Source organism: Mirounga angustirostris, unplaced genomic scaffold (genome assembly GCF_029215605.1).
Source record: "Mirounga angustirostris isolate CCGP_5_RB_7025 unplaced genomic scaffold, mMirAng1.0.hap1 SCAF_17, whole genome shotgun sequence".
Taxonomy (NCBI): domain Eukaryota; kingdom Metazoa; phylum Chordata; class Mammalia; order Carnivora; family Phocidae; genus Mirounga; species Mirounga angustirostris.
In genome coordinates this window covers 23532748-23558625 of record NW_026991725.1, presented here as the reverse complement: position 1 = coordinate 23558625, position 25878 = coordinate 23532748, and the positions used below count along the sequence as shown (strand labels likewise).

The 25878-nt window shown below is 54.6% G+C and overlaps 1 protein-coding gene across 1 annotated transcript; it reads left to right on the top strand.

The window, feature by feature from the left end:
• The first annotated feature begins 898 nt into the window (after window positions 1–898).
• CDK5RAP3 (CDK5 regulatory subunit associated protein 3) lies at window positions 899–9308 on the top strand. The gene is made up of 14 exons (XM_045889050.3): window positions 899–1054; window positions 1283–1328; window positions 3544–3675; window positions 3945–4045; window positions 4420–4468; window positions 5085–5263; window positions 5343–5479; window positions 5686–5830; window positions 6227–6337; window positions 6746–6821; window positions 7404–7492; window positions 8116–8321; window positions 8684–8855; window positions 8962–9308. The coding sequence occupies exons 1-14, from the start codon at window positions 1049–1051 to the stop codon at window positions 9025–9027; spliced, it is 1515 nt and encodes a 504-aa protein (XP_045745006.2). The 5' UTR covers window positions 899–1048; the 3' UTR covers window positions 9028–9308.
• Window positions 9309–25878: the final 16570 nt, after the last annotated feature.

Sequence of the window (25878 nt, the reverse complement as noted above, 5' to 3'; positions counted from 1 at the left end):
AGTCAATCTGAATAGGTCCCTCCCTGCTTCAAGTCCTTCAAACCCTCCAGTGGTTCCTCTGGGTCTGCAGGGGTGAAGTCCAAGTTCCTTAATGAGGCTCCTCCCTATGATATGACCTTTTCACCTTTACAGTCTCATTGGCCACTCCTTGCCTCAAATCTTTTACTGCACCGGGGCTGGCCAGCCTTGCGATGCCACTGGCGTCATCGGTGTGAGACCTGTCCAAGTGCCTTCTTGAAATTCTTCCGTTTTTTTAAACAAGGGGCCCTGCATTTTCATTTTGCGCTGGGCCCCACCAATTGTTTCCAGTCCTGCCTGCCTGTTGTTCCTTGCACCCCTCTTGCAGTTCGTGGACTCCAAAGCTTTGTGCAGTCTCCTCCACCTGGGACACCCCTGCACACATACCCCTCTTCCTGCAGCTCTTCCTTTAAGACTCAATTTTGGTGTTATCTTTGGGATGTCTCCTTCCCCTTCCCTAATCATCTACACGCAGCAGGTGCTCAACACATGTCTGTCAGATAAACCGAACGGGAAGGCAAAGTGTGACAAGTGCCACAAGAGACCTACAAACTACTACAGACGGTAAAGCGAGGCAAGGCCGGAAGGAAGCATTTCTAACGGCCTCCGGGTCGCCAGGGTCGGCGCGAGAACCCTCTCGGCGGGACAGGTAATCCCCACACCGAAGGCTCCGCGCCCACCTGGCCGGAAGCGGTGGTAACCAGCTCTCCGGCGCCGCCTGCCGCGACCTCGCCGGCCCTGCAGCCTTTTCTCGGCGCCCCCGCCCCTCTTCAGCCCTGAGCCCGCCTCGCGTCTCCCATTGGCTATCTTCCGTTCTCCCGCCCCTCCCGGGCTCAGCCATTCGGAGCCCCGGGGTGGGTGGGGCTTGTGGCCAGGGGTGGAGCGCACATCCCGATTGGCTCGGAGGAAGGTGGCGACGTGGCCGGAGGAGGCCCGTTCGTGCCTAAACTGAGGCTCAACCAGGCCTGCGCCGGATTGGTTGTGGGGGGGCGGGCCTGCGTCGTCGGCCGGAAGCGGAAGTGGAGGAAAGATGCAGGTGTGGGGACAGGAGCTGGGGGGAATGGGCGACTGGCCCGGGGTCCCTGGACTGAATTCAGCCCGTCGGTCCTTGGCCCGCTTCCCCGGCCTCCCTCCCGGGCGCAGCCATCGCCCCGGCCCATCATTCTGGCCCCGTAGGATGGCGGTTGGGCCCGTGAAATGAGCGCGCGGGTGGCACGCCCCCTCCCCGCGCTCACGCCCCGTTCCCCTCCGTGTTTCCCGCCAGGACCATCAGCACGTGCCCATCGACATCCAGACCAGCAAGCTGATCGGTAGGAGGGGACGCCCCGCGCAACCGGCTGTCGGGGAGGCCCTGCCCTTTGCCCTCTGTCACCAACAGCTGGGAGCCGTGAGGCCCCAAGGCCCCTGTTGAGGCGCTGACCACTCGCCATGAACTATGCTCCCAGCGGTGGCTGCTTGCCACGCTTGAAGGAGCAGAAAGGAACCATACATAGATTCTGTACTTGACCTTTCTTCTACTTTATAACATTCATAATAGGTGTCGTCAAATCATTAGGCACAGAGTAATGGCTTACTTTAAAGACGGTCAGCTACTAAGTGGCAGATATGAAATTGGAGTCTGTCAGGTTCCAATATCTATGCTTTTTGTATGAAAAAAACTTTCCCTCCTTCCTTTTTAAAAGCTTCCATCTTCCCTTGATTTTAGGAGGAATAGGGACATAGACCCAGTTGGGAATAAAGACCCTTTTAGTGGCCAGCCATCTCCCTGCTGTCTGTATCTGATCTAAACACCTCCTCAGCTCAGAGTCAGGCTAGGACCTCTTCATTACGACCCTTCCAGGGCAAGTGCACAACTTCTACGTTTTAAAATGCTCATTGCACCAATTGATTTGATGCCAGTTTTGTCATTAAGATACATCTGTTTGACTGCCTCATCCCCTTCTGGTTCTATGACACCTACAGAATTTTTCTTTCTGAAGATTTTAGAGGAATACATCAGAGGGAGTATAACTGGCAACTAGTGTGGGACCCCAGTGTTTGACCAGTTGGCAGGTGTATTAACAAGGACAAGGTTCTGAATTCACCACCGTGGACCATGTAGCCAGTCCTGTGCAGTGGCCACTTAATGGAGCTTTTTTAGAGTCATTTCAGATTTTTTTTTTTAAAGATTTTATTTATTTATTTGAGAGAGAGAGAGCACATGAGGGGGGAGAGGGTCAGAGGGAGAAGCAGACTCCCTGCCGAGCAGGGAGCCCGAGCAGGACTCGATCCCGGGACTCCAGGATCATGACCTGAGCCGAAGGCAGTCGCTCAACCAACTGAGCCACCCAGGCGCCCAGAGTCATTTCAGATTTGTCCCAGTTCTTCAGCACAGGTGCACTCTTGGTGTATGAGCTTGTCATTGGTTATGAAAAGGACCATGCCATTTGTTGAGTGTTTGCTCTACCAGGTGCTGTTTTAGGCACTTGACATTGTAAAATGAAGATTTTTACTAGGATTTATGGAATCCTTGCCATGTGCCAAGCATAGTGCTCCATGTCTTACCTTCATTCCCTCTTGTATTCAGTAACTTATTATTCCCATTTTATATGTGGGGAAACTGACGCACAGAATGGCTGAGAGACTTGCTTAAGAAAGTTGATAACTAGGGGTGCCTGGGTGGCTCAGTCATTTAAAAAACGTCCGACTCTTGATATCAACTCAGGTCATGATCTCAGGGTCATGGGATTGAGCCCTGCATTGGGCTCCATGCTCAGCTGAAGTCTGCTTGAGGTTCTCTCTCTCTCTCTCTCCCTCTGCCCCTCCCCCCTCCCCTTGCTCGCATGCTCTCTTCCTCTCTCTCTGTCTCAAATAAATCTTTTCAAAAAAGTTGATAATTAGAAGCCAGGACCGTCAGAACACAAAGCCTAGCTCTTAGCTCTCTCCTACTAAGGAAACGTGCATGGCTCTCCCCCACCCACACCCTCTGCTAAAAACACAGATCTGGGCCCAGAGTCCAGGAGGTCAGTCACGTTGGTATTCTCATGGTGCCAGGCGGTACTTCACTGTTGAGAGTAGACCAGTGGTATCTAGTCCTTAGGGCGCTGTGGGTATTAGGGGCTTTGCAGTTCATTCATCCGGTACTTGGCATAATCATCTTGTATTTTCCATTGTCATGGTTAATCCCAGCCCTGAGAAAGTGGAAGTTGAAAAGCATCCTCTGTCAGTAAGAAAGATATAATTACCATGGAAGCAAAAATATTATGGAGAATTTAGAGTGGTCAAAAGTGGCACTTTGATGTCAGGACCAATTTAAAGTTTTTCTTTATCCCTGCGTGGAGGCAGTTGCTTTATAAAAGTCACACTGCAATGGAGTCCGTTTAACCCCAAGGGTCCCTTTGAGCTCCTCTTCATTCCCACGATCCCCACACCTTAACCGGTTTGCGTACAACTTTTGGCCAGTCTCTTAGCCTATTTCGCTTGAATTAATGATGGACTTTTGGCTGTGTGAATGGGAATGCTGTGATTTGGGTGTTTCTCACATAGACTGGCTGGTCGACAGAAGGCACTGCAATCTGAAATGGCAGAGTCTGGTGTTGACCATCCGAGAGAAGATCAATGCTGCCATCCAGGACATGCCAGAGAGCGAGGAGATCGCCCAGCTGCTCTCTGGATCCTGTGAGTGCTTCTGGGCTACAGCACCAGCGCCCTCTCTTCCTTGGCGCACTATGTATCAGCTGAGCCGCTCCCTTGTTTAGCCGTAGGGCTGACCCCTAGAGAGAGATTTATTTGGGGGGTATAGATGCTGGTTTCTCCCAACACAACATGCTGAAGGGGAGAGCTGTACATGCTAAAATTCTCAGCATGTTCATCAGTCAGCCATGTGCCCAGAGTAGGTGGGGAAGATACTATAATTCCCAAAGTCTTTGTTCTTCCTTGCTTTCCAGACATTCACTACTTCCACTGCCTAAGGATCGTGGATCTCCTCAAAGGCACCGAAGCCTCCACAAAAAATATTTTTGGCCGGTACTCTTCACAGCGAATGAAGGCAAGTGTGGGCAAAGCTGGTAAGGTGCAGCTGGAAACGTCCCGTCTCCAGGGTCAGAGCCTCTGGTCTCTCTGAGGGTCCAGTGCATATGCTTATGTAGAGTTTCCTGAGCTTTCCCTCCATCCGCAAAGTTTATAGCAAAAATAGACCCTACCCCCTGGGTTTACATTTTCAGGACTGCTGCTTTGGGGAGCGCTCATTGGAACCACGTTCTTAAAATGAAGTGGGTGGTTCAGCCAGCGTTATGAAGGAGGACAAGGGCTCTGTGTCTGGTGTGATGTGAAGGCTGGGGGAGCGTCCCCTGTTTGGGGCTTGAGCTGAGATATGGCTGCTGAGCGCTCTTCCAGCTCACTTCTGTTTCTGTCCTTCCCCAGGATTGGCAGGAGATCGTAGCCCTGTATGAGAAGGACAACACCTACCTAGGTAAAGTTGCCCAGCCTGGGGGGCCCGGCGTCCGTGGGCAGCCCACTCCCCGAGTTCTGAGACACTAGGCTTCCAGGCAGCACAGTCCGTGTAGGGGAAGAGCCTGCGGTATAGATGTTTGCCAGGTGGGCAAAGAAATTCCCCAAAGAGTGTTGGGAGGAGGAGGAAGACCAGGCAGGTAGTAGGCATTGGCTGGGCCTGGCCAGGCAGGTGGGTTTTGGTCCTCCCCCATTGACCTCTTGATGACTGACATTCTCTGCACCTCTATTCTCCCCTGGGCGGAAGAGGCATGGGTCATCTGGGGGCCACATCAGGTGCCCGATAGAGTAATTACAGGACGCATTGTACTTTGGGGTATGTTTTCTAAAAGTTCTAATAATAATAGCTCATACTTACTGAGCATCTGCTGAATGCAAGGAATTATACTCATGTTTTATGTGCATTCTCTCTCTTAATCCTCATGGTAAATATTCTTGCCCCAATGTTAGAGAAGAGGATTGGATCAGAGAGGTTGAATGACTGTGTGAGGTGCCACACTGGGAGGCCAAGCGGGTCCCAGGGGCATGCTTGCCTCGTGGCCTGGGCATCTGGGGTGAATTTCCTGGGCCCTCTTCAGTGGAGCTCTCTAGCCTCCTGGTTCGGAATGTCAGCTATGAGATCCCCTCGCTGAAGAAGCAGATCGCCAAGTGCCAACAGCTGCAGCAAGAATACAGTCGCAGGGAGGAGGAGGGCCAGGCGGGGGCGGCCGAGATGCGGGAGCGGTTCTACCACTCGTGCAAGCAGTACGGCGTCACGGTGAGCCTCGTGGGGCCTGAGCCCAGCTCCTCTGCCGCCCACCACTCCTGTCTCAGGCGTCCTCTTTCATCCTCGCTAGGGAGACAACGTCCGAAGAGAGCTGCTGGCCCTGGTGAAGGACCTGCCGAGTCAGCTGGCTGAGATCGGAGCGGGGGCTCAGGGCCTGGGCCAAGCCATCGACCTGTACCAGGCCTGTGTGGGCTTTGTGTGTGAGAGGTAAAGGACCTCAGTGTCTCTCCAGAGGGGAGGGGACGGCTGACCTCTGTTCCTTGGCTGTTCTGTCTTCTCCGCTTGTATTTTTCCCGCATCCCATTTGAGTTTGAGTTCACACGGGTGAGCCTGCGGGAGCCTCGGCCATCTGCCCGGAGGGCGTGGGCTGCCTGCGGGCGCGGCGGGAGGGTCAGCCCAGTGCTCTGTTGCAGCCCCGAAGAGCAGGTGTTGCCAATGCTGCGGTACGTGCAGAGGCGGGGGAACTGCACGGTGTACGAGTGGAGGACGGGGACAGAGCCCTCCGTGGTGGAGCGGCCACACCTCGAGGAGCCGCCTAAGCAGGTGGAAGAAGATGCGGTGAGACAGGCCTGGCGAGGGCAGCTTCCTCATCCCTCGCACACCGCTCCCCCGTCCGCCTGCGTTCAGAGTCCCAGAAGGTAGAAAGAGGGATGCGGGTGAGAGAGACTAGAGCTGGAAGGGCCCAGAAGGCCCTCCTCCTTTATTTTTCCGGGCTTCTTGAGGCCAGAGTATAGATTAACCTTGAAGAGCCTCGGCACAGCTGGTTGGCTTTGAACTAGGAATCCTTCAGTCCTGTGAACTCTCTGAAGATGGGTTGTCCTTTGGGGCGTCAGGAGGCCATTGCATTTAAACAGTGTGCTGTTACCCCCTAGAGGGGCAGCTGAGGCCTCCAGGGAGGCGCGCCCCTTTTCTTTCACACACTTTCTTTGAGCTAACACTTTTTTCCCCTCCTAGATTGACTGGGGCGACTTTGGAGTGGAGGTGGCTTCTGAAGGGGTTGACTGTGTCATCTCTGCCCAGGCTGCTGGAATCGACTGGGGCATCTCCTTGGAATCGGACTCAAAGGTTAGGAAGCCCTTCTCTCTGAGGACTTTCTGTGATCTCTGCTTTGGGGTTAAGAGAAGTGGTGTCTGTCTTTAAGGACGTTACTCGAAGTCCATAGCCCTCAGACCAGGTATAGTCCAAGGGGACGCAGAGCTTCCACAGGGACATATCAGAGGTTTGACCCTTTTTCTCCCGGTATCTGGGGGCAAGGTGTGGGGGGATAGACCGGTGGTAACTCTCCAAACAGGGATGAGGGTAGCGGCACACGTGGCCCCCACCGCCATCTTTGCTGCCAACGTCAGGGCGGCACGTCCTTCATACAGTTGAAATGTGCAGGCATTGAATTTATCAAGGGCTTTGGTTTATGCCGGCTCCTTTTGCTGGGGAAGAATCTTGCAACCCTGCTGGGGTTCTTTGCTTTCCACCCAGGAAGCTGGGGGTGATGGGATAGACTGGGGCGACGATGCTGCTTTGCAGATCACGGTGCTGGAAGCCGGAACCCAGGGTAAGCACACCCTCCCTGGAGCCCTGGCAGAAGTGGGGGCTCAGAGGTCCCTGTGTCCCCAGAAACAGTGCACTGCCGAGAGTGGGTGGCTCGCACATCTAACTGTTTTCTCAAAATCGTGTTGATGATGTGAGAGTACGGGGACGGAGAGAAGTTTTTAAAGCTAAGTCTAGAAGCTCTCAACTTTTGGGGTAGCGAACATGGGTCATCTTTTCTGGTGGGAGGTTCCAGGTCTGACCTGACCCCTCTGCCCAGCAGCGGGGAGGATGTAGCAGCGATCTGAGCCGCTAGAGGGCGGTGCAGGATGAAACTTGGTGGCCCCGCCGGAGCAGAGGGGGCCTTTTCAGGCCCTGAAGCCAGCTCTGTGGTCCTCCCAGACTGGCCGTTGGTCCTAGTGTCTGATTCGGGCTGGACGTATGGGAGAGGGTGACCCTTCCCCCCAGCCCCCCTGGGATGAGACAGCAAGTAGCTTTAGTGCATTGAGTTTGCATCCAGATTAACCCACCAGAACCTCTCAAACTTGAGGGTCTTTTTCTCTGGTCTCCAGCAACTTTATCACTTCTCCATCTCTCTTCCCGGCAGCTCCGGAAGGTGTTGCTAGGGGCCCAGATGCCCTGACACTTCTTGAATACCCTGAGACCCGGAATCAGTTCATTGATGAGCTCATGGAGGTACCTTCATCCTCTGGGAGGACCCTTCCCATTTGTGTTCATCTCCGTCTGTTCCCTTCCCAGTGGCCTGCTGGCTGGTGAGGGCCTCGTGCAGTTTGTAGTCCTCACCTGTTCCTTTCTCTTTTTGCCCAGGGAGGCCCCTCTTAGCATCCAGGGCAGAGGAGGACAAAGGGATCACGTTTCTCTGGTAGAATAAGAATGACAAGATGTGTGGCTGGTTCCCAGATTCTTCTAGCCCTTTCTTAATCCCGGGCTTCTTAAACATGGGTTCCTGTTCCCTGAATCTTATTCCTCTCACAGAAAATACCTTCACTGGGGCAGAGAGAACCCGTCGAATTTCAGTGTTCTTAGTTATCTGAGCCACACGTAGGGAGGAAGGAGAGGTATCGAGGGCTGGGGGTGGGGGCCTGAGATGGCAGGAGGGGACGAGAAGAGTGGCAGTAGAGGCTGCTTCAGGCTCACGTTATAGTTGGTAAGTTTCTCGCAGTTAAAGTATTCAGAGGAAATAATCTCTCATCACCCGGAGTCCAACCCTCACCTCTCATTCTTACATTCTGAGCAGTCTGAGGGCTTGGCCTCCAAATTCTCTTCTTGGTTTCAACCAGATCCTCTTGTGCCCTCAGCTCGAGATCTTCTTGTCCCAGAGAGCCATGGAGATGAGTGAGGAGGCGGACATCTTGTCCATGAGCCAGTTCCAGCTGGCTCCAGTCATCCTGCAGGGCCAGACCAAAGAGAAGATGCTCACCATGGTGTCGGCGCTGCAGGATCTGATCGGCCAGCTTGCCAGTCTTCGAATGCAGCACCTGTTTATGATCCTGGCCTCCCCAAGGTCTGGCCTTCCCATTGACGTGAAGTGGGGTGCCGCCATCTTGAGCAGCCCCGACTCCTTGTGTTCCCCTTCTGCACAACCCCTCGGAGCTCTTCTCTGCCTTCCCTAGCAGCTCTGTCGCAGCTGGGGTCAAGGGTTCTCTTGGGGCAGGACGAGGTGGTTTGAGGTGTGCAGGCAGGCTCTGCTTCCCAAGCGGGACGGGGGACTGGGAGCCATGTGCCTTGCAGAGAGGGCGCACAGGGTGTGGAGGCCGAGAGGCCAGTTAGGGATTGGGTTTCCTGAGCCTCCCCTTTCCCAGCAGCTGAGCGGGCATGCGCAGGTGGCTCTGCTGCATCACGCACTTACCTGAGCGCCCCGCGCAGGTATGTGGACCGCGTGACTGAGTTCCTGCAGCAGAAGCTGAAGCAGGCCCAGCTGCTGGCTTTGAAGAAAGAGCTGATGGTGCAGAAGCAGAAGGAGGCCCTTCAGGAGCAGGCGGCCCTGGAGCCCAAGCTAGATCTGCTGCTGGAGAAGACCAAGGAGCTGCAGACACTGGTGAGACGGGAAAGGCAGACCTGTCGAGGGGGAGGGCCCCCCGTCTTACAGAACGAGGCACCTTTGCCTCTCTGCTTCCCGCCCGTGGTGTGTCACTGTCTTTCAGATTGAAGCTGACATTTCCAAGAGGTACAATGGGCGCCCCGTGAACCTGATGGGAACCTCTCTATGACATTCTCCACGTTTCTACCTGCCCGTCTTCCCAGCCTTCAGGAAGGAGGGTGGGACGTCAGGGCTGATGTGGCAGGGCCCTTCCTGGCCAGAGACCAGGCGATCGGAGGATGGAAAGCCACAGGAGGGAGCCAGCATCGCTAAATGGTGGCCTTGGCAGTCGCTTACTCTCTGGCAAGGAGCTGTCTTGGTTGGCCCTGTGGCCCGTCAGCCTGGAACCACAGTTTCTGGCCCTTCTCATCATCTAGTTGAACTTAATAAAAAAGGAAGACTTTTGCTTCACTACTGACAGTTTCTGTTTCTCAGGGCCTTGAGTCAAGGCTGTGCGCCTGTTGGCCGGGGGTTCTTGATCCAGTGGGTTCCCAAGGCCATTGGCTGTTCCTATGGAGCCCCAGGGTAGGGACGTCCCCCCTTTGCTTCTGGTGACAGGGAGGGCCCCAGTTGAGTACAAGTGGTCCAGCAAGGGGTTCTGGGGTAGCTGAGTCGGCTGGGCCCCTTTCCCTCCGTGGCCAGGCGAGACAGCCCCACTCAGGCCAGAAGCCCAAGGGGACCAGTCAAGTGGCAGCCTTGTAGGAGCCAGCAAAGCTGTAGTTTCCTTTTAATCACAGCTTACCTCCAGGCAGAGGGAAAATGTGGTTTGGGGAGGAAGGGTCTGATAAACAAGGTGGAGACAGGACTTGTCACCTTCACTAGCCACCTGTCCACTTCCTGCCCATAACTGCCTGCGTGGTGATTGGGTAGAGCCCCCCCCTCCCCGGGATAGCACCCCTCTCCCAAGCCACCTACCCATCCCTGTTTCCCAGGAAGGGTAGGGGTTGGGGGTGGCTGGCAATTCGATTTTAATTTCATAGCAGAGCAGTTGATTCATGGCTCTTTGTCGCTGGCATTGACTCCTGTAATGACTTTCCATCAAAATGAAAAGTGGAGTGACACCACTCATTATTCCTGCTGCTTGTTATCTCAGTTCTGGGGAGGGCCGCCCCCTCCCTGCTGCCTTTCAGCTGCCCTGGACAGTGAGTGATGGCCCCTATTAATCACCGACCCCGCGGACTCCGGCGGACACACGCTATCCAAAGGAGAGAGAGATAAGGCAGCATGAACTGCTCGAAGCCGCTCCTATCAATTAATGTCAGCCCATTGCTTACCCCCAGTCTTTGCCTGTTCACCTCCTTTTGGAGGTACTGGGGGCTGAAATTAGTCTAGGAATTGGAAAAGGAAAAATACTGGTGCGGAATGTTGAGGTAAAAGTGTCCCTAGCGTCGGAGGACGTACAGGGGACCGGGTGGGCCGCTTGGCCTTGGGAGTTGTCTGGGTCGCTTAGTCCCCGTCCCTCTGGAGGGTGGCGGCTGCCTCCTGCCCCACCTGTTCAGCTGCTGGCCCCGCTGGCCTTCTGGCCCACCCCTGGCAGCCGCCATCGGCTCACCGAGGCAGGCCGCCCTCCCCGCTCCGAGGCCCTGCCCAATCGCCAGCTGCTACACCGGCCAGCGCTCTCGCTTCCAGGCCCCGAGCTGGGGTGGGGGACGAGCCCCGTGGACCATGCGACCGTGGCAGGCTGGGTTCAGGCCTCAAAAGTTCCTTTTGCTCCTGCCCTTCCAGAGGAGCGCCTTGCCTGCTTGCTCAGCTCTGCCTGGGGTGATGGCAGGGAGTCCCACAGGCCGAGCTTTGGCCGTCTTTGCAGGAGCGGAAGTGGGTTTAGACAGGGTTTTCTCAGATTTGGGGCACCTTGCTAAGTGGTGTGGTTAGGGGACTGTTCTCTCTCAGAGGGATCAGGCCCAGTCCACTGCTTATGTGGTAAAAGGAGGGCCTGCCTGACACCGATGACAGTTGTTCCCTAAAAGCTGTTATAACCCTGTAACATTAGGTTCGTCCAGAACCTTGAGCTCCAGTTGCCCTTGGCCTGGGCTCCACTTCCTAGGGCCCACTTTCCCGACCACGCAGACACGCTGAAGACCCCCCAACCCTGACGCTTTGACCCTGCAGGAGAACAGCACTGTGTCTCGCAGATCTGCTCCCAGGTTTGCCCTCGTGTCGCTCTGATTGCAGTTGGGATCCCGCTTGCTGTTCTCCGGATTGCCTGACAGAATCCACTGTGAGGATTAAGTGAGTTAACATACACAGAGGTCTCAGAACGGTGCCTGGCCCAGAGTCAGCGCTCCCGGACAAACGGGAGCTCCTAGTTTGGGTTTGTGAAGCAGTGGGTAAGGACCTTCCATCCTGGTCTGACTTGGCTTCCTGGAAGGGAGTGGCGAGAGGCTCTTGTGGAGCTTGAAGACCAAGTCCTGGGCCGGCAGGTTTCCGGGGCTGCAAAAAAGTGTTCTGGGAGAGGGGGAGGAGGCAGGCCGAGATTCACCCTTAGTTTGATGTGAATTGGATTGCCAAGAGCACGCCCTACTCTTGTGTTCACTTTTTTTTTTAAGATTTTATTTATTTGACAGAGACACAGCGAGAGAGGGAACACAAGCAGGGGGAGTGGGAGAGCGAGAAGCAGGCTTCCTGCCGAGCAGGGAGCCTGATGTGGGGCTCGATCCCAGAACCCTGGGATCATGACCTGAGCCGAAGGCAGACGCCTAACGACTGAGCCACCCAGGCGCCCCTTGTGTTCACTTTTATGCCACCTTTTTCCAGAGAAGATTTCAGGCTCTTACCACTCAGCTGACTGACTGGTGACCCTGCAGTGACCAGTTTTCCCTAGACTCTCCCCCGCTGCTAACTCCAGCTGCCCGAGCCCCCTCGCCATCTCTCTGCTCACGGGAAGCCTTTCTTCCCTCGCAGACTCCCACGGCCTCTCAAAGTGCGGCTCTTTTTGTCATCAACAGAAGTAGGACCCCTTGGCTCCGCAACCCCTGATGTCTGGCCATGACCATGAGCTACGTGGAGTGCTGACAACTGGCCCTCTGGCTTCTGGCTGCCCACTAAGGGCTTGCTGAGGAGATGGGGGTCCTACACTTCTAGAACTAGTTCCCCCTGGCCAGGGTGGGCAGGGATTATCTGTCATCCAGACGGGAAATCTCCTCACCCACTGAAAGAAAGCCCTGCTTCGGAGAACTGGCCTGGAGCTGACGACCAGAGCAGAGCACGTCCCAGGGCTCCAGGAGCAGGTGCTAATTGTGGCCAGGCCTGCCGAGTCCTGCTCGCTCACCCGCGTGCGCCTCCCCGCTCCCTCTCCCTCGTTAATTCCCAGATGTTACTTCGGTCTCCCCCCTAGAAAAAGAGGTCCTGTGGCTCTTCCCTGCCTCCTCATCTGCACCTGCTTGTCCTATCACTAGTTTTCATTTCTTTTAATTGCCGCCATTCTCTATGTTCCTGTACATGCACATAGAAAATCTGATCACAGTAGTAGGTTAGGAAGGAAGCAGGCAAAGATCCGGACGGCCTGGGTCACATCCTGGTTCTGTTCTTGCCACCATGTGATCTTGGGCAAGTCCCTGGACCTCTCTGTGCCTCATTTCCTTCACCTGTAAAATGAGGACAGCGATACTACCAGCCTCAGGGTAGGGAGCCTCGGCCAGTGTGTACAGCGCCTGGATGGTCCCTGGCCCAGTCAGACTCTGATGTCAGCTGTTGTGAGAGGGGACAAACCGGAAATCACCTGGACTGAGGTCAGAAACTTGTGTTTGGGTCCTGGCTCTGTGTGTCCCAGATAGCCCAACATGTCCCGAACCAAACCCATTGTCTTCTCCATTCCACTCTTCATTCCTCTCTGATATTTCCTATCTCTGTCCATCAGCAGCTCCCAGCCCCTGCTTTGTCACCCTCATCATTCCCCTGCTTAGAAACTCTGACGCCCCCTTAGCTCCCTAAGCTCCTAGAGTAGCAGACCAGCCCTTGGTAATCGGATCGCTATCCTTTCCAGACTGGGCATCCACCCACGACACCAAACCCACATGGGTCCCCAATCCTCTTCTCAGCCCCTTCATAGCCTTCCTGTCCTCACTCAGATAAGGCTCAAATACTTCTCTGTGGGCATGTCCAGGCTCCGATAGGAGGACCCCCTCCTCCTCAGCAGCATCCCCGAAGCTGTGTGGAGATGCCCTTCCCCTGTCACAGCGTCCCGGTGCAGTCCTGCATCTGCCCTCCAAACTGAGCTGCCTAAGGACGGACTGGGTCTTGCTCACTTCTGTGTCCCCTTTGGAATCTCAAAATTAACTTCAAACTTCAGTTGCCTCAATGATCTCTAAAGTGACTTCGACCTGTAAAATACTACGGTCCTGGGGCTCACAAGTTAGCAAAAAGGAAAAGTCCCACAAAGCACTAGAAGTTGGGAAGAAAATTGGGTTTAAGTAGGCTTTTAAAATGGACTGGTGGTCAAAATAAAATCTCTTCTACACGCTTTCCAGGGAGAGTGCCTGCCCTGAGCTTCTCCTGGGCTCCCTCCGTCCTCTCTCCCTGTTTAGTCGAGGGCTGTTCTGAAGCCGAGGTCAGCCCCCACTGCTGAATGCCGCTCAGACGCTGGGCTCGGAACAAGCTGTTCTGCCCGCTGCGGGATCAGGCCCCAGGCTGCCGTCCTGCCCAGCAGATCCCGGCGCCTGGCAGGAGGGTGTCAGGCCCGCTGCAGGGGTAGGGAGGCCAGGGGGCCAGCTGACCGCACACCCACTTGTCCTCCAGGTGCCCTTCCTCTCGGCTGATGCGCAGCTCCCCACCATCCTGGGTAAATTGGCCCTGAGTAAACTCGTACTTATCCTGCCTGCCACCCTCCTCTCATTCCCCAGGCTTCAAAGAAAACTAGTTTGAATATTTAAACTTCTCCTGTGTGTCTAATAAAAAGTTCTGCACTATTTAACGGCCCAGCTATCCATTACTGTCGGGAGCTGCCCTCTCCCTCCCAGCCTGCCCCTCCCTCCCTCTTGCCCAGACCACGTGCGGCAAAGCCATTTGTCAAAGCGCTCCCGCCGCGGGCTGCGCTTGGCTGTGTCGGAAAGGACAAGGCGCCCACAGGGGAAGGTGGGAATGAATAAAGGAGCTATGCAAATTGCTGCTTAATCTGCAGAGAAACACCCAGGCTTTGGGGAGACGCTCATTACTTCTTTTAACTGTGATTAACGGGCAAATTAAACCCAAGCCCTTAACTCTCTCCTGGCAGAGGACTCGAACGCAGAGCCCTGGGCCGGCGAGAATGGAGGGAGCTCTGGTCTGCAGCTGCAGCCCTAGGGACTGGGACGGAGTAGCACGAGTGCTGCCCCTTACCCATCAGCATGGTTGGCACTGTCGGTGGGATCGGAAGGAGGAAGCCCCAATGGGGTGGGGGAGCAGATAAACAATGTGCGGGGAGGAGGACTGTGTGGTCTCTTTTGGGTTTTTTTCAGCCACTCCAGAAAGAACAGGTGGTGACCCTGGGATTTGCTGCCCTTCTTCCCCCACCCCCACCCCCTAAAAAGGCAAGAGAATCCCACTTGCCACGACACACTGATAGGACCAAAGAGGCTTTAGCCACAAACAGTTCTTGATTAGACCAGCCCCAAACCCAGTCCCAGAAAGGCGCGTATAAGGAACCTCCAGATGTTCAACTCCAAAACTGACCTCGAGGATGATTAGCCCAGGGAATGGGGGAAGAGGTAAAGAAGTAGGAAGTGGGGGCAGAGTCCTGGGAATAGTGTGACAACAGGTTATACAAGTTATAGGCGTACACGGTGGGACACCCAAATTGGAAGGGCTCAGAGATCCAAAGTATCTCTCTTTGTTTCTTACTTATCTATCTTACTCCATCTGTGTGTGGTTAGATAATGTGACCCAGCTCATAACACACAGTTGACCATTTTAACCCTTTTTGAGTATACAATTCATTGGCACTAAATACTTCCACATTGGTTTTTTTTTAAAGATTTTGTTTGTCGGGGCGCCTGGGTGGCTCAGTTGGTTAAGCAACTGCCTTCGGCTCAGGTCATGATCCTGGAGTCCTGGGATCGAGTCCCGCATTGGGCTCCCTGCTCGGCAGGGAGTCTGCTTCTCCCTCTGACCCTCCTCCCTCTCATGCTTTCTGTCTCTCATTCTCTCTCTCTCAAATAAATAAATAAAATCTTAAAAAAAAAAAGATTTTGTTTGTCAGAGAGAGAGAGCACAGCAGGGTGGGTAGAGCGGCAGGCAGAGGGAGAAGCAGGCTCACTGCTGAGCAAGGAGCCCCATGCAGGGCTCGATCCCAGGACCCTGGGATCATGACCCGAGCCGAAGGCAGATGCTTAACTGACTGAACTACCCAGACGTCCCAATACTTCCACACTGTTGTGCAACCATCCCCCCCACCCAGTGCATCTGTTTTCACAGGTGATTACTGAGCCTTTCCATAAGACCTATAATCACCTCTACCAAAGAGCAACAAGTGGGGCGGAACTCTGTAGGTAGGAAAGTTGTCCTTGAAATCGAGAACATCGGAGAACGCCAGCCGGAACTCTGGGGCAGTTGAAGCAGAGGCCTGACGCTCCCGAGGCAGGTTGGGTGGAAATCCTGTAGGGACTCCCCGTTAAATGCAGGTCCCCGAAGCCTGAGTGATTATAGGAGGTGAAAGATGACATACAATGGTGACAGACTGTCTGTCACCCTGACGGGGCCGAGAGACGCGACCCCGTATTTTATTTTGTCGCAGAGTGGATCAGTGGGTCTGTCATAGAAACCAGGTCTGACAGCTCGCTCAGCGACTGCTCCTTTTCCTTAACTCCTGCGGCCCAGCTCCGCCATCTATTAAAACATCCCGGGCTGTCAGGGATATTAAAAGGCTCTGTCACTCCTTCTTAAAACAGTCATAAATACAATCTGGACATGAGCATTTGGGCAGGAGCCCCGGTGCTGAGTGGGAAGAGACAACAGCAGGTACGCCTGCCTTGTCTGACAGCTGAGGCTTTGGCACCGTTCACATGGGCAGCCACGGACTAAATCTCCTTGTTCTCTCGCTCGCTCGCAGCAAGGCCGCCTCGTCATCTGCTGAGGCTCGTCATCTTGAAACAACTGCTCTTGAGCATAGGATGTGGCCTTTGTTAGCGGGACCACAAGCCTCAGCTTATCTCTGGGGCCTGGTGCGCTTACCCGGCCCCTGTTCTAAGTGTCTATCTGTGCAGCTGGCTCCAGAGGCCTCCCCAGGCAGTGGGCGGGGCGGGGGGGAATGAGGAACGAAAAGGTAACAAGAGAGCCCTAAGCTCTCCCTCCACGGTGCAGCGGGCCTCCTGTCCCTCTTTTACCTTCCCTGTCCCATGAAGCCTCGGGGCCGACCCGCCTTGGTAAGAAGAGCCTTGTTGGGGGGTCGGAAGCGGACCTTCGGCCTTTCGGGTGGGCTCCCCAGAGTGCAGGCTGCTAATTGGAGGACCCCGGTCAGCCCTGAATCCTTGGATCTCTCCAAACATTGGGACCACAACTGTTTCTGCCTGGGGGCTGCTGGCCCCAAACAGGGAGGCCTCTTCCTTTCTATGTATTTGCTAAGAACACATGACCTCTGACTGCTTGTTAGGAACCGACCCCTCTTCTCAAGAGGGTCCTATTGGATGGAGGGGGTTTCTCCAGCTTGGAGCAGAGCCAAACAGCCAAAGACCGGGCCCAATCCCCTGGCAAATTCTGACTCTGGCCTCCATCTCTGTCTGTTGGGCGGGGTGTTCCCCAAATGCCTAGTTTGTTGAAACATGCCAAAGGCCCTGTCCATGACCTTCTGTGTTGGCATCCGGGTGGAGCCCAGGACCTTGGCATCTTGAGATGTCCTGTCTCCTGCTCACCTGGTGTGCAGCGCCCAGATTCGCGCCCCAGCCAGTATTTCCAGTTAGCTTTGGATAGCTTTTAAACTATGGACTGTGTTTCCAACAAAATTACCTTCTCAGCAGCTTTTCCCAAATATCTCAAGTCACGAAGGGTCTGATTGTTATCTTTTCTTTCTACAGGATTTACTAAAAGCCTACCTCATTTTGTGGTGCAGCCCCAGAGAGCAGACCTAGGCCTGTGTGTGGTGCTAAGAGGAAGACAGGTGTCCACCTAATATAAGGAAGCCCCTTCTGACAAACAGAGGTGCTCACAGGGCCCAGGTGAGAAAGTCACCATCACTGAGGACCGTGGGCGGGCACTGGATCGGTATCTGGCAGACTGCTGCAGAGGTTGGGAGATGGCGTCCGTGACTCTGAGATTCAATGGTTTGGGGGCACTCAGTACGTCCAGAAGCAGGACAAGGCCTAGCAGCTGTTCACCAGCTGCCTTCCATGTGGCCATCGTGCAATTTACTCCCAGATGGTCAGACCCCTCACCCTCCAGGGTCATAGGGCCAGCTGCAGGGTAGTGGGCCAGGCCTTCTCTGCGCCAGTAGCAGAGATGTGGAGAGGAGAGAGATGAGGCTGAGAGTCCCTCCGGGTGAGAAAGGCACAGAGATCACCCCTCTGGCTCTGGCTCTGGCTGGCTTCCCAGGCCGCCCCCTCCTGCCCACTCCTCCCCCGGCTTCACCTGCCTTGCATTTTCCCTCCCTCTTTTGCTCTCTTAACCATCCCCCCCATCTCCATGGCGATAAAAGGGGAGGTGGGGTGAGCTGTGCCCTGTATTTTGAGTCGCTCCACAATAGCCCCTTTCTCTGGAGACACAGGGGCTGCCTGTGGAACTAATCTCCCCCTGCCCATCAGCTCACAAAGGACCAGGGAAGCCCCTCCCCCGGCCCAGCCGCCCTCGGTGACCCCGAGCCCGTTTCCGGGTGCGCTTCCAGCCCTCCGGGGCCTGCAGCTGGGCCTCTCTCACGGGATCCTGCACACAGGCAGGGTCACCCCGGCTGACCTCCCCCGGAGGACAGAGGTCAGGCCCCTTCTCCGGTCTCTGATGTGATTGGAAGGTTGCTGAGGCGGGGGGAGGGGGAGGGGAGGGAAGGGGAGAAGAGGGGGAGGGGATCTTCTCTTTTAATGTAAAATTGAAAGACTCCCTGTGCCTTCCTGTCTGTGCCTGTCTCCGGCTGGGTTGGGTCGCCTGGCCCTTGGAAATCCGGGCACCTTGGAAATGAGCTGAACTCCTGGCAACGGGGCTTGCTACAACCCGATTCCAGAGTATTAGAATCCTAGAAATCCTTTGGCGTGGGAAGTGGGAGAAACCGCTTGAGGGCGGCAGGGCATGCCAAGTCAGCCCTGGCCGGGAGACTCGGGTCCTTGCTTGCCGCTGTCGGCTTCTAGACACCTCTGGGCCTTGGTGTGCGCATCTGCAGAGTAGGAATGATAGAAAATAGTACCAACCTCACAGGTGGGGAGCGGAGCAAGTGAGATCATGCACGGAACAGGTTTCTGAGCATAGCGCCTGGCTCATGGCACGTACTCAGTCCACCGTAGCTGTGACGGTCTCGGGCAGGAGGGGATAACCAGGCTCCAAGAATCATCTCCTTAGCTCAGGCCAGGGCATCCCCATCTCAGAGTTAAAGATGGGGATAGCACCACCCCCAGTGAAGAATATTCGAGGCAGTGTAGCTGGTGGGAACACAGACTGGAAAGTCGGGATGGCTGGGGCTCCATCCCAGCTTCACCACCTACCGGCTAGGACACCTCCCTTTCCTCCTGCCTACAATGGGCATGATGAGACTTTCCACTGCACAGGGTTCTTATGAAGATCCAATATGTTCACACACGTAAGGTGCTCAGAAGGGAACCTGGCTCGTCATCCCTGCAATATAAACATTAGTTGTGATTAGTATCCATGTTGTGATCCTTGGGTCTCTGTGGGCCTGATTTCCAGAACAGTGCTTATTTCAAATATTCAAAGCCTTTGTCCCTACAAGTCCCCTCTCTTTTCCATGTCACACAGCACGTTCTGATTTCTGGCAAGGAATAATATATGATCCCTGTTACTTGCTTGGCTGATGGAAAACCGCACATCTTGCCCATATAGACAGCAGCTCTAAAGGGACTGGCTAACCCAGAAGGGAGTAATTGGCCTCTTATAAAACAAGGCCAAGTGAAAGATAGGAGTTCAGAAAGGTCGAGGGAGGTCTGGCAGGAGCTGCCGACAGCTCTCCTAACCTGCCCGACTTATTACCGGAATCATTTCAAGAGATAATTTAACGTTCTCCCTCTGTGGCCCAGTTTGCTCCTGAAGGGAAAAATAAATAAATAAACAAACCCAACCGCCCCAAACAACACATGCTTTATGAGAACATTACTTACTAGTTTTTAATGGCCCAGTTATTAATATAACTGTCCCGGCACCTCCCCTACATCTGATCACTGGGAAATGATGAACTTTGAATTCTGATGAATTCTGATTGCCACACCCCTTACTGCAAACATCTCTACCCCAGTCCCGCCAGGAAGGGAGAACCAGCCTTTCACAGGCCCAGAGAGCTCAGAGGCGGGAGCCCCGGCGGCTAGTTGCTACGCAGGCTCTGGGGGGCAAGGCTGGGAGATGAGGCAGGAGAGTGAGAAGGAACCCGTGGAGGTGGGGCAGGGGGATGCCTGTCGGGTGTGGTGGTGGAGAAAGCACTGGAACGTGCCTCTAGTTCCATAACCTAGCCCAACCTCTTACCTTCCGGGACCTCCTTTTCTTCTCCTACAAAATAGAGATTCTTAAGAATTCTTTTCCCTTTTGCCATTTGTAAGCATTTATGATGTGCCAGGCATTGTGCTCAATGCTTTTCTCCTTTAACACGTTCTCCTAACCGATGTATAGGATAATACTAGTTGAATCCCCACTTGGTAGATAAGGAAACTCAGGCTCCCCAAAACGCAGAAGCCTGCCAAGGTCACACAGCTGGTAAACAGGGATGTTGGTTTACAACCTGGATTTGGGACTGTGGGGGGGGGGCCCAAGCCCACAACTGCTAGGCTACACTGCCTTCCAGGGGCAGTAACACCTGTCCTCCTACCTGGCCCAGGGGTAGAGGTGGGGGGCACAGGCAGATGTGCCCACAGGAGTGGAAGGGCTCTGCCGACCACCCAGTTCTCTCTCACACGTGGTGGTGTAAAGGGCTTTCCCAGCAGAAGGCAAAAGAAGAGGCTGGGCTGGGTGAGCTGAGATTAGAGTTGCCAAAGACAGGGCAACTGTCTCGGGTCCCCTCCCTCTTTGGGAGCTCTGTACTATCGCTCAATAAACTCCCCCCCCCCCAAAAAAAAGAGCTGCCAAAGACAGCAACATCCCAAAGGGGACTGAATTTAGCAACGAGCATGGCCACATCATAGCAATACTCACTTTGGAAGAACGCATTATATAGGTTGATTTCATTTGACAATTGTGGATAAACAATGAAAGGGAGAACATTCTTATGTTCTGAGTCTTCCCACCCCCCACAAAGGGTGTTTTTTCTTTTGGTCTGGCTAGGTCATCCTCAGAGGCGCTGAGCCGAGCAGGACTCTAGTCCGCTTGGGTGAGTCAGATGCTACTTTTTCCTGCCCCCCAGGACCCTGGCTCCACACAGGGCTGACGGCCTTGGGGAGGTGAGATCTGGGAGTTCAGCCACAGTAAGGAGTTGGTGGAGTTGGCAGGAGGGCACAGAGGGGGCGGGGGGGGGCGGTGGAGGGTGGGGCCAGGCCCTGCATGTCTTTCCTGGCCCAACCCAGGTTTGCTGGCCACAAGGGGCAGCCTCAGGCCCAGGCTCGCTGCTTGGTATTCTGCTCAGGCCCCTGCATCCTGCCTGCCGGCCAGTGGGGCCTCCTCCCCTAGCCCAGACTGGGCCATGCATTATCCTCGCAAGATTGAGGACCTAATGGAGGCGATCAGCCCCCTGGGGGAGCCACTCCATCCAGGCTCTGGAAGGAGGGCAGAGCAGTGCTTGCTGGCTCCTTTACCCACCCTGAGATTGGGGTGCACTTTGAGAGGGGTTTCCTTGGAACTGAGGAGGGGCTCCCTGCCACCCCTCTGGGAGGGCTCTGGACAACTCCAGTCCAGGAGGTGACATTGCAGCAATCCCTCTCTTCCTCTCCAGAGGATACCCTCAATATCTAGGGCCCCTGGGGGGCAGACCCCAGCCACTGTCAGCTCTCTTGAAGGACTTTCTGCTGGCTTTGGGGCGGGCATGCTCCCACCTCTACCCCACCCCCTCGCCTGACTGCAAGCTGGCCAGAGGTGGAGCCAGCCCTCCACTGCCCATTGTTCCTGGCTCCCCTCCCACGGTGGGAGGTGGGGGGCTGAGTCTGGTCCCCCCAGATCGGGAGCACAGAGCAGCCCCTCCCCTCTCCAGGCTTCAAAGTCCCAGAGGGACTAACCCTTGCCACTGTGGGGCCTCCTCTCTGGGAGCGGTGAGGGGGGCGGCTGCCCCCAAAGCAGCATTCAGCAGCTTTCTGGGAGTGAGTAGAGCAGGCCAGGGGTGATCATGAGCGTGTTGGAGGTCAAATGAGGGGAGGGCCTGAGGCAGACGGCCTGGGAAAAGCCTGGGGCTGGATGGGAAGCAGCAAAGGTGTTGCATAGTGCAACAGTGTTGCTCCTCCCAGGAGCACCTAGCCCCTGCTCCTCCCAGGAGCACCTAGCCTTGACTGCATGCACACAGCGGACCAGCAGCTGTGTCCACGCATCATGTAATTGCATCCTCCTGGGAGCCAGGGCTTCTAGAGTTCTATTGCACAGAGGGAGAAAATCAGGCTCAGAGAGGTTAAGTAACTTACCTGGGCTCACACAGGGAGGATCTGAACAGGATTTGGACCCACATTGTTTGACTCTGGAACCTTGCTCCTCACCTCAGTGCTGGGCCACTGTAACAGGCAGCTGGGAGGGAAAGCAAAATGAGTGATGGGCACCCGCTCCAAAACACTCACCTGGCTTCATACACATCAGCAGGATACGTGTTTCTTGCCAAAGAACATCCAGGGATCCCAGAGGTAATTGTTTTCACTGAGCCCACATACCTGTTGGCTTTTTATGTACTATCTACTTTATCCTATAGGGATTTCTTTTTTCCTGCTCTTTCCAGCCCTGTCCCCCCACCCCCCGCCCCAGGCTTCTTCACTCCTCTTCTTCCCAGGCTAACATTCTCTCCTCCTACCATCTGCTCCCAAGATGGCCGGTACTGCCCACCTTGCTTCCCTGGGGATGGATGAGTCCAGGACTCATCCCTCCCCCAGGTGCTGTAATTTGAGGGGCTGCCCAGCTGGAATGGGCCCAGGGCCTCCCCTGGCTGCCCTCCCGCCACTGTGAGTCGGCTGGCCTCTGCCCTCTGCCCTCTTCTGCCATTAACCCTGTCACCTGCCAGACATCAGCCCCGGAGCCCAGTCTGTCATCCGTGGCCAAAGATGGATGGGGGGCGGCTGGGAAGCGTAAGTGGCGACCCCTTAATGAGATCTGGCGGGGGAGGGCTGGCTCTATCAGGCAGCAGCAAGACCAGGTTGGCAATAACGGCCCTTGCTGAGCGTGACCCATTTTCCTTCTGGGGAGGGGAAGACAGTGGAGTGAGAAGCTGCGGGACAGGCTTGGGGGCCATAGGATTAGGTTGCCACCTCCCTGGAGAGAGACTGGAGCAGGGAGAGATGGGCAGAGGCTAGGGAAAAAAAGATGACCGCCCCCCCAACCTCTCATTCCTTCTCCTTGGCACTGTGACCCCAGCTCCTTGGGAAGAAACACAGACACAAAGAATCACTAGGAAACAGGAGACCAGCTGCCTGGCCAGGGGCAGCCCTAAGGCAGTCCTGGGAGACTTCGTGTCTCCTCTCCATGTGCAGAGAAATCAGAGGGAGGGAGGCTCTGTGGGGTGTTGTCTACAGAGTGGGGAACATCTTCAGAAGGGCAAGGAAAGGGTCCTTTTGAAACAGGAAAAAGAGTGGGAGGTAGGAGTGGGGGAAAAACGTTATTGGATGGTCACCTACACATTCCCCCTTAGTGATCCACGGACTTTTAAAAGGAAGAGATGCTGGAAAGCATCAGTTCTCACCTTTCATTGTGCAAATGGGGAAACTGATGCCCAGGGAGGGGAAGAGGCCCACCCAGTTAGTGGCAGAACCAGAGCCAGGATCCAGGGTTCTAGAAGATCAAGTCGTTTACTTGGCACTAGCCTCACTCTCTCCTTGCTTCTTACCCAGGAAAAAAATAAAACAACGGCTGAAATCATCATTCTTGGACTCGTCTGAAAGGGCTTGTTCTTTCCCAGCTCCTTCCTGCCCCCCCCCCCCCGCCCCACCATGAGGGAGAGTACCTTGCCCCAGGGCTTCCAGCAGGTCTGGCAGATAGACTGGGGGAGGGCGGGGGAGGGTGCCTCCTGAGATCCTAGCCCGGAATGGGGAGCCATCACTCCCTGACGATGTGAGTGAGGTTGGTTGAAAAGAGGGCTCTTTTGAGTTTGAGTTTGAAGTTTTATGATTTGGGTTGTTGTTGTTTTTTTCTCCCATGAAGAGTAAGGAGAAGAACCAAGTGGGTGCCCAGCAAAAGTTGGCTGCAAGACCCTTTGACCCTTTATTTGGATATTATCCACGGCCAGTCCATCCCCAATGCTGTGGCCTTGGCTTTCTCTGTGATGATTTCTGGTCTCCCCCCTCCCCCAGCTGCCTAGTGCAGGCTGAGCAGGAGTCATAATGTGGCATCTAGAGCTTGGCGGTCAGGAGGATGCTGGTCCTGGTTAGCTGTGTGACCCTCAGCCATTCTTTTAAACTTTCTGGGCCTCAAGTGCCTTATATTTAAGATTTTTTATTTATTTCTTTATTTTAGAGAGAGAGAATGTGCACGCAGAGGCAGAGGGGGAGGGAGAGGGACAAACAGACTCCACACTGGGTTCCCAGGAGTTCAACGCAGGGCTCGATCCCACGACCCTGAGATCATGACCAAGGCCAAAATCAAGAGTCGGCTGCTCAACCGACTGAGCCACCTGGGGGCCCACAGTTGCCTTATATTGTTTATTTTATTTATTTATTTATTTTTAAAGAGTTTATTTATTCATTTGACAGAGAGAGAGAGATAGCGAGAGCAGGAACATAAGCAGGGAGAGTGGGAGAGGGAGAAGCAGTTTTCCTGCCAAGCAGGGAGTCTGATGTGGAACTCATGATCCCAGGACCCTGGGATCATGACCCGGGCCGAAGGCAGACGCTTAACGACTGAGCCACCCAGATGCCCTGCCTTATATTGTTCAAAAGGCAGTGCTAGATAATGGTCTTCACACTTCTTTTCTTTTTTCTAAAGTAAACTTTATGCCCAACATAGGGCTCAAACTCACAACACCAAGATCAAGAGTTGCATGTCCTACTGACTGAGCCAGCCTGGTGCCCCTCCCCACACTTCTTTTAAAAAGGACCAGAGCTAGGGCTCCCAGGAATGCCTTATGTGCATTTTTCAACTTTGCCTTGGGTGACATCCCGTTGGTAGCCTGAAATGGGCTTCAGTGGGAGTATTTACACCACAGAAATTGGCAAATGCGACAAATCGGGACTTCTCCGCAAGGACCCCAGTGAGAGGCCGCTGTTCAACTTTTACCAGCTGACCAGAACTCTAACATGTTGTATCAAAACAAAAAAGCAGGGGCACCTGGGTGGCGCATTTAAGAGTCCCACTCTTGGTTTTGGCTCAGGTCATGATCTCAGGGTCATAAGATCGAGCCCCGCATGGGGTTCTGCACGCAGCATGGAGTCTGCTTGAGATTCTCCCTCTTTCTCTGCCCCTCCCCCCACCCTACTCACTCTCAAATAAATAAATCAATCTTTTTTTTAAATTAATTAATTTATTTATTTGAGAGAGAGAGAATGAAAGACAGAGAGCATGAGAGGGAGGAGGGTCAGAGGGAGAAGCAGACTCCCCACTGAGCAGGGAGCCCGATGCGGGACTCGATCCCGGGACTCCAGGATCATGACCTGAGCCGAAGGCAGTCGCTTAACCAACTGAGCCACCAGGCGCCCCTAAATAAATCAATCTTAAACACACACACACACACACACACACAAGCAGAACTGCTTTGGTTGAAGCAGGAGTGCACCCTGCCCCATCAAGCTTTGCCCACATCCAGGACTTGAAAACTGTCATACCAGAAAGAAGAAGGCTGAGATTCGTTCTAGCTCCCAATTCTGTGGCTCTCAGAACAGGCCACAAGAGGAGACAGAAGGGAGATGCAGCCCAGTAAAGAGGCTTGGGTTTTACCACTGTATTCGGCCTTGTGTTGCAGCAAGTCAGCTTTGAGGAGCCGGGAGAGTTGCTTAACCCTGCGGGCCTGGGCCTGGAGGCCTCGTGGTGGCTTCTGAAGGCGGCACCCTCAGGAGCGGTCTTACACCAGGATGTCTCTCCACTGAGAGGCAGGAGGAGGGTGAGATTGCACGGGGTGGGGGGCAGGGAATGCGAGCCATCTCCTCTCCTGGTCTCCCCACCCACAACTGTCCCCCTGACCTCCTGGGTAAAGGGATGTGACTTGGGCACAGAGAGACCTGGAACCATCTGGGGCAAGCCCAGCGGACTTCATCCATCTGTGGGGGGGCAGATACCAAACTGGAGAGGCAGACACTGGAAATCAGATGCAGGGCTCAGCCTTCAGCTCCAGCGGTCCCTGACCCGGATGATTTCTTTTTTTTTTTTAAGATTTTATTTACTGGGGCACCTGGGTGGCTCAGTTGTTAAGCATCTGCCTTCGGCTCAGGTCATGATCCCAGGGTCCTGGGATCGAACCCTGAATCGGGCTCCCTGCTCCACGGGAAGCCTGCTTCTCCCTCTCTCTCTCCCCCTGCTTGTGTTCCTGCTCTCACTATCTCTCTGTCTCTCTCTCTCAAATAAATAAATAAAATCTTAAAAAAAAAAAAGATTTTATTTATTTACTTGAGGCAGAGGGAGAGAGAGCACAAGCTGGGGGGAGCGGCAGGCAGAGGGAGAAGCAGGGTCCCCGCTGAGCAGGGAGCCCGATGTGGGGCTCGATTCCAGGACCCTGAGACCATGACCCCAGCCAAAGGCAGATGCTTAACTGACTGAGTCACCCAGGTGCCCCAGACCTTGACAACTTTTGTTTTGTTTTAAATTAATTTTTTTAAAGATTGATTTA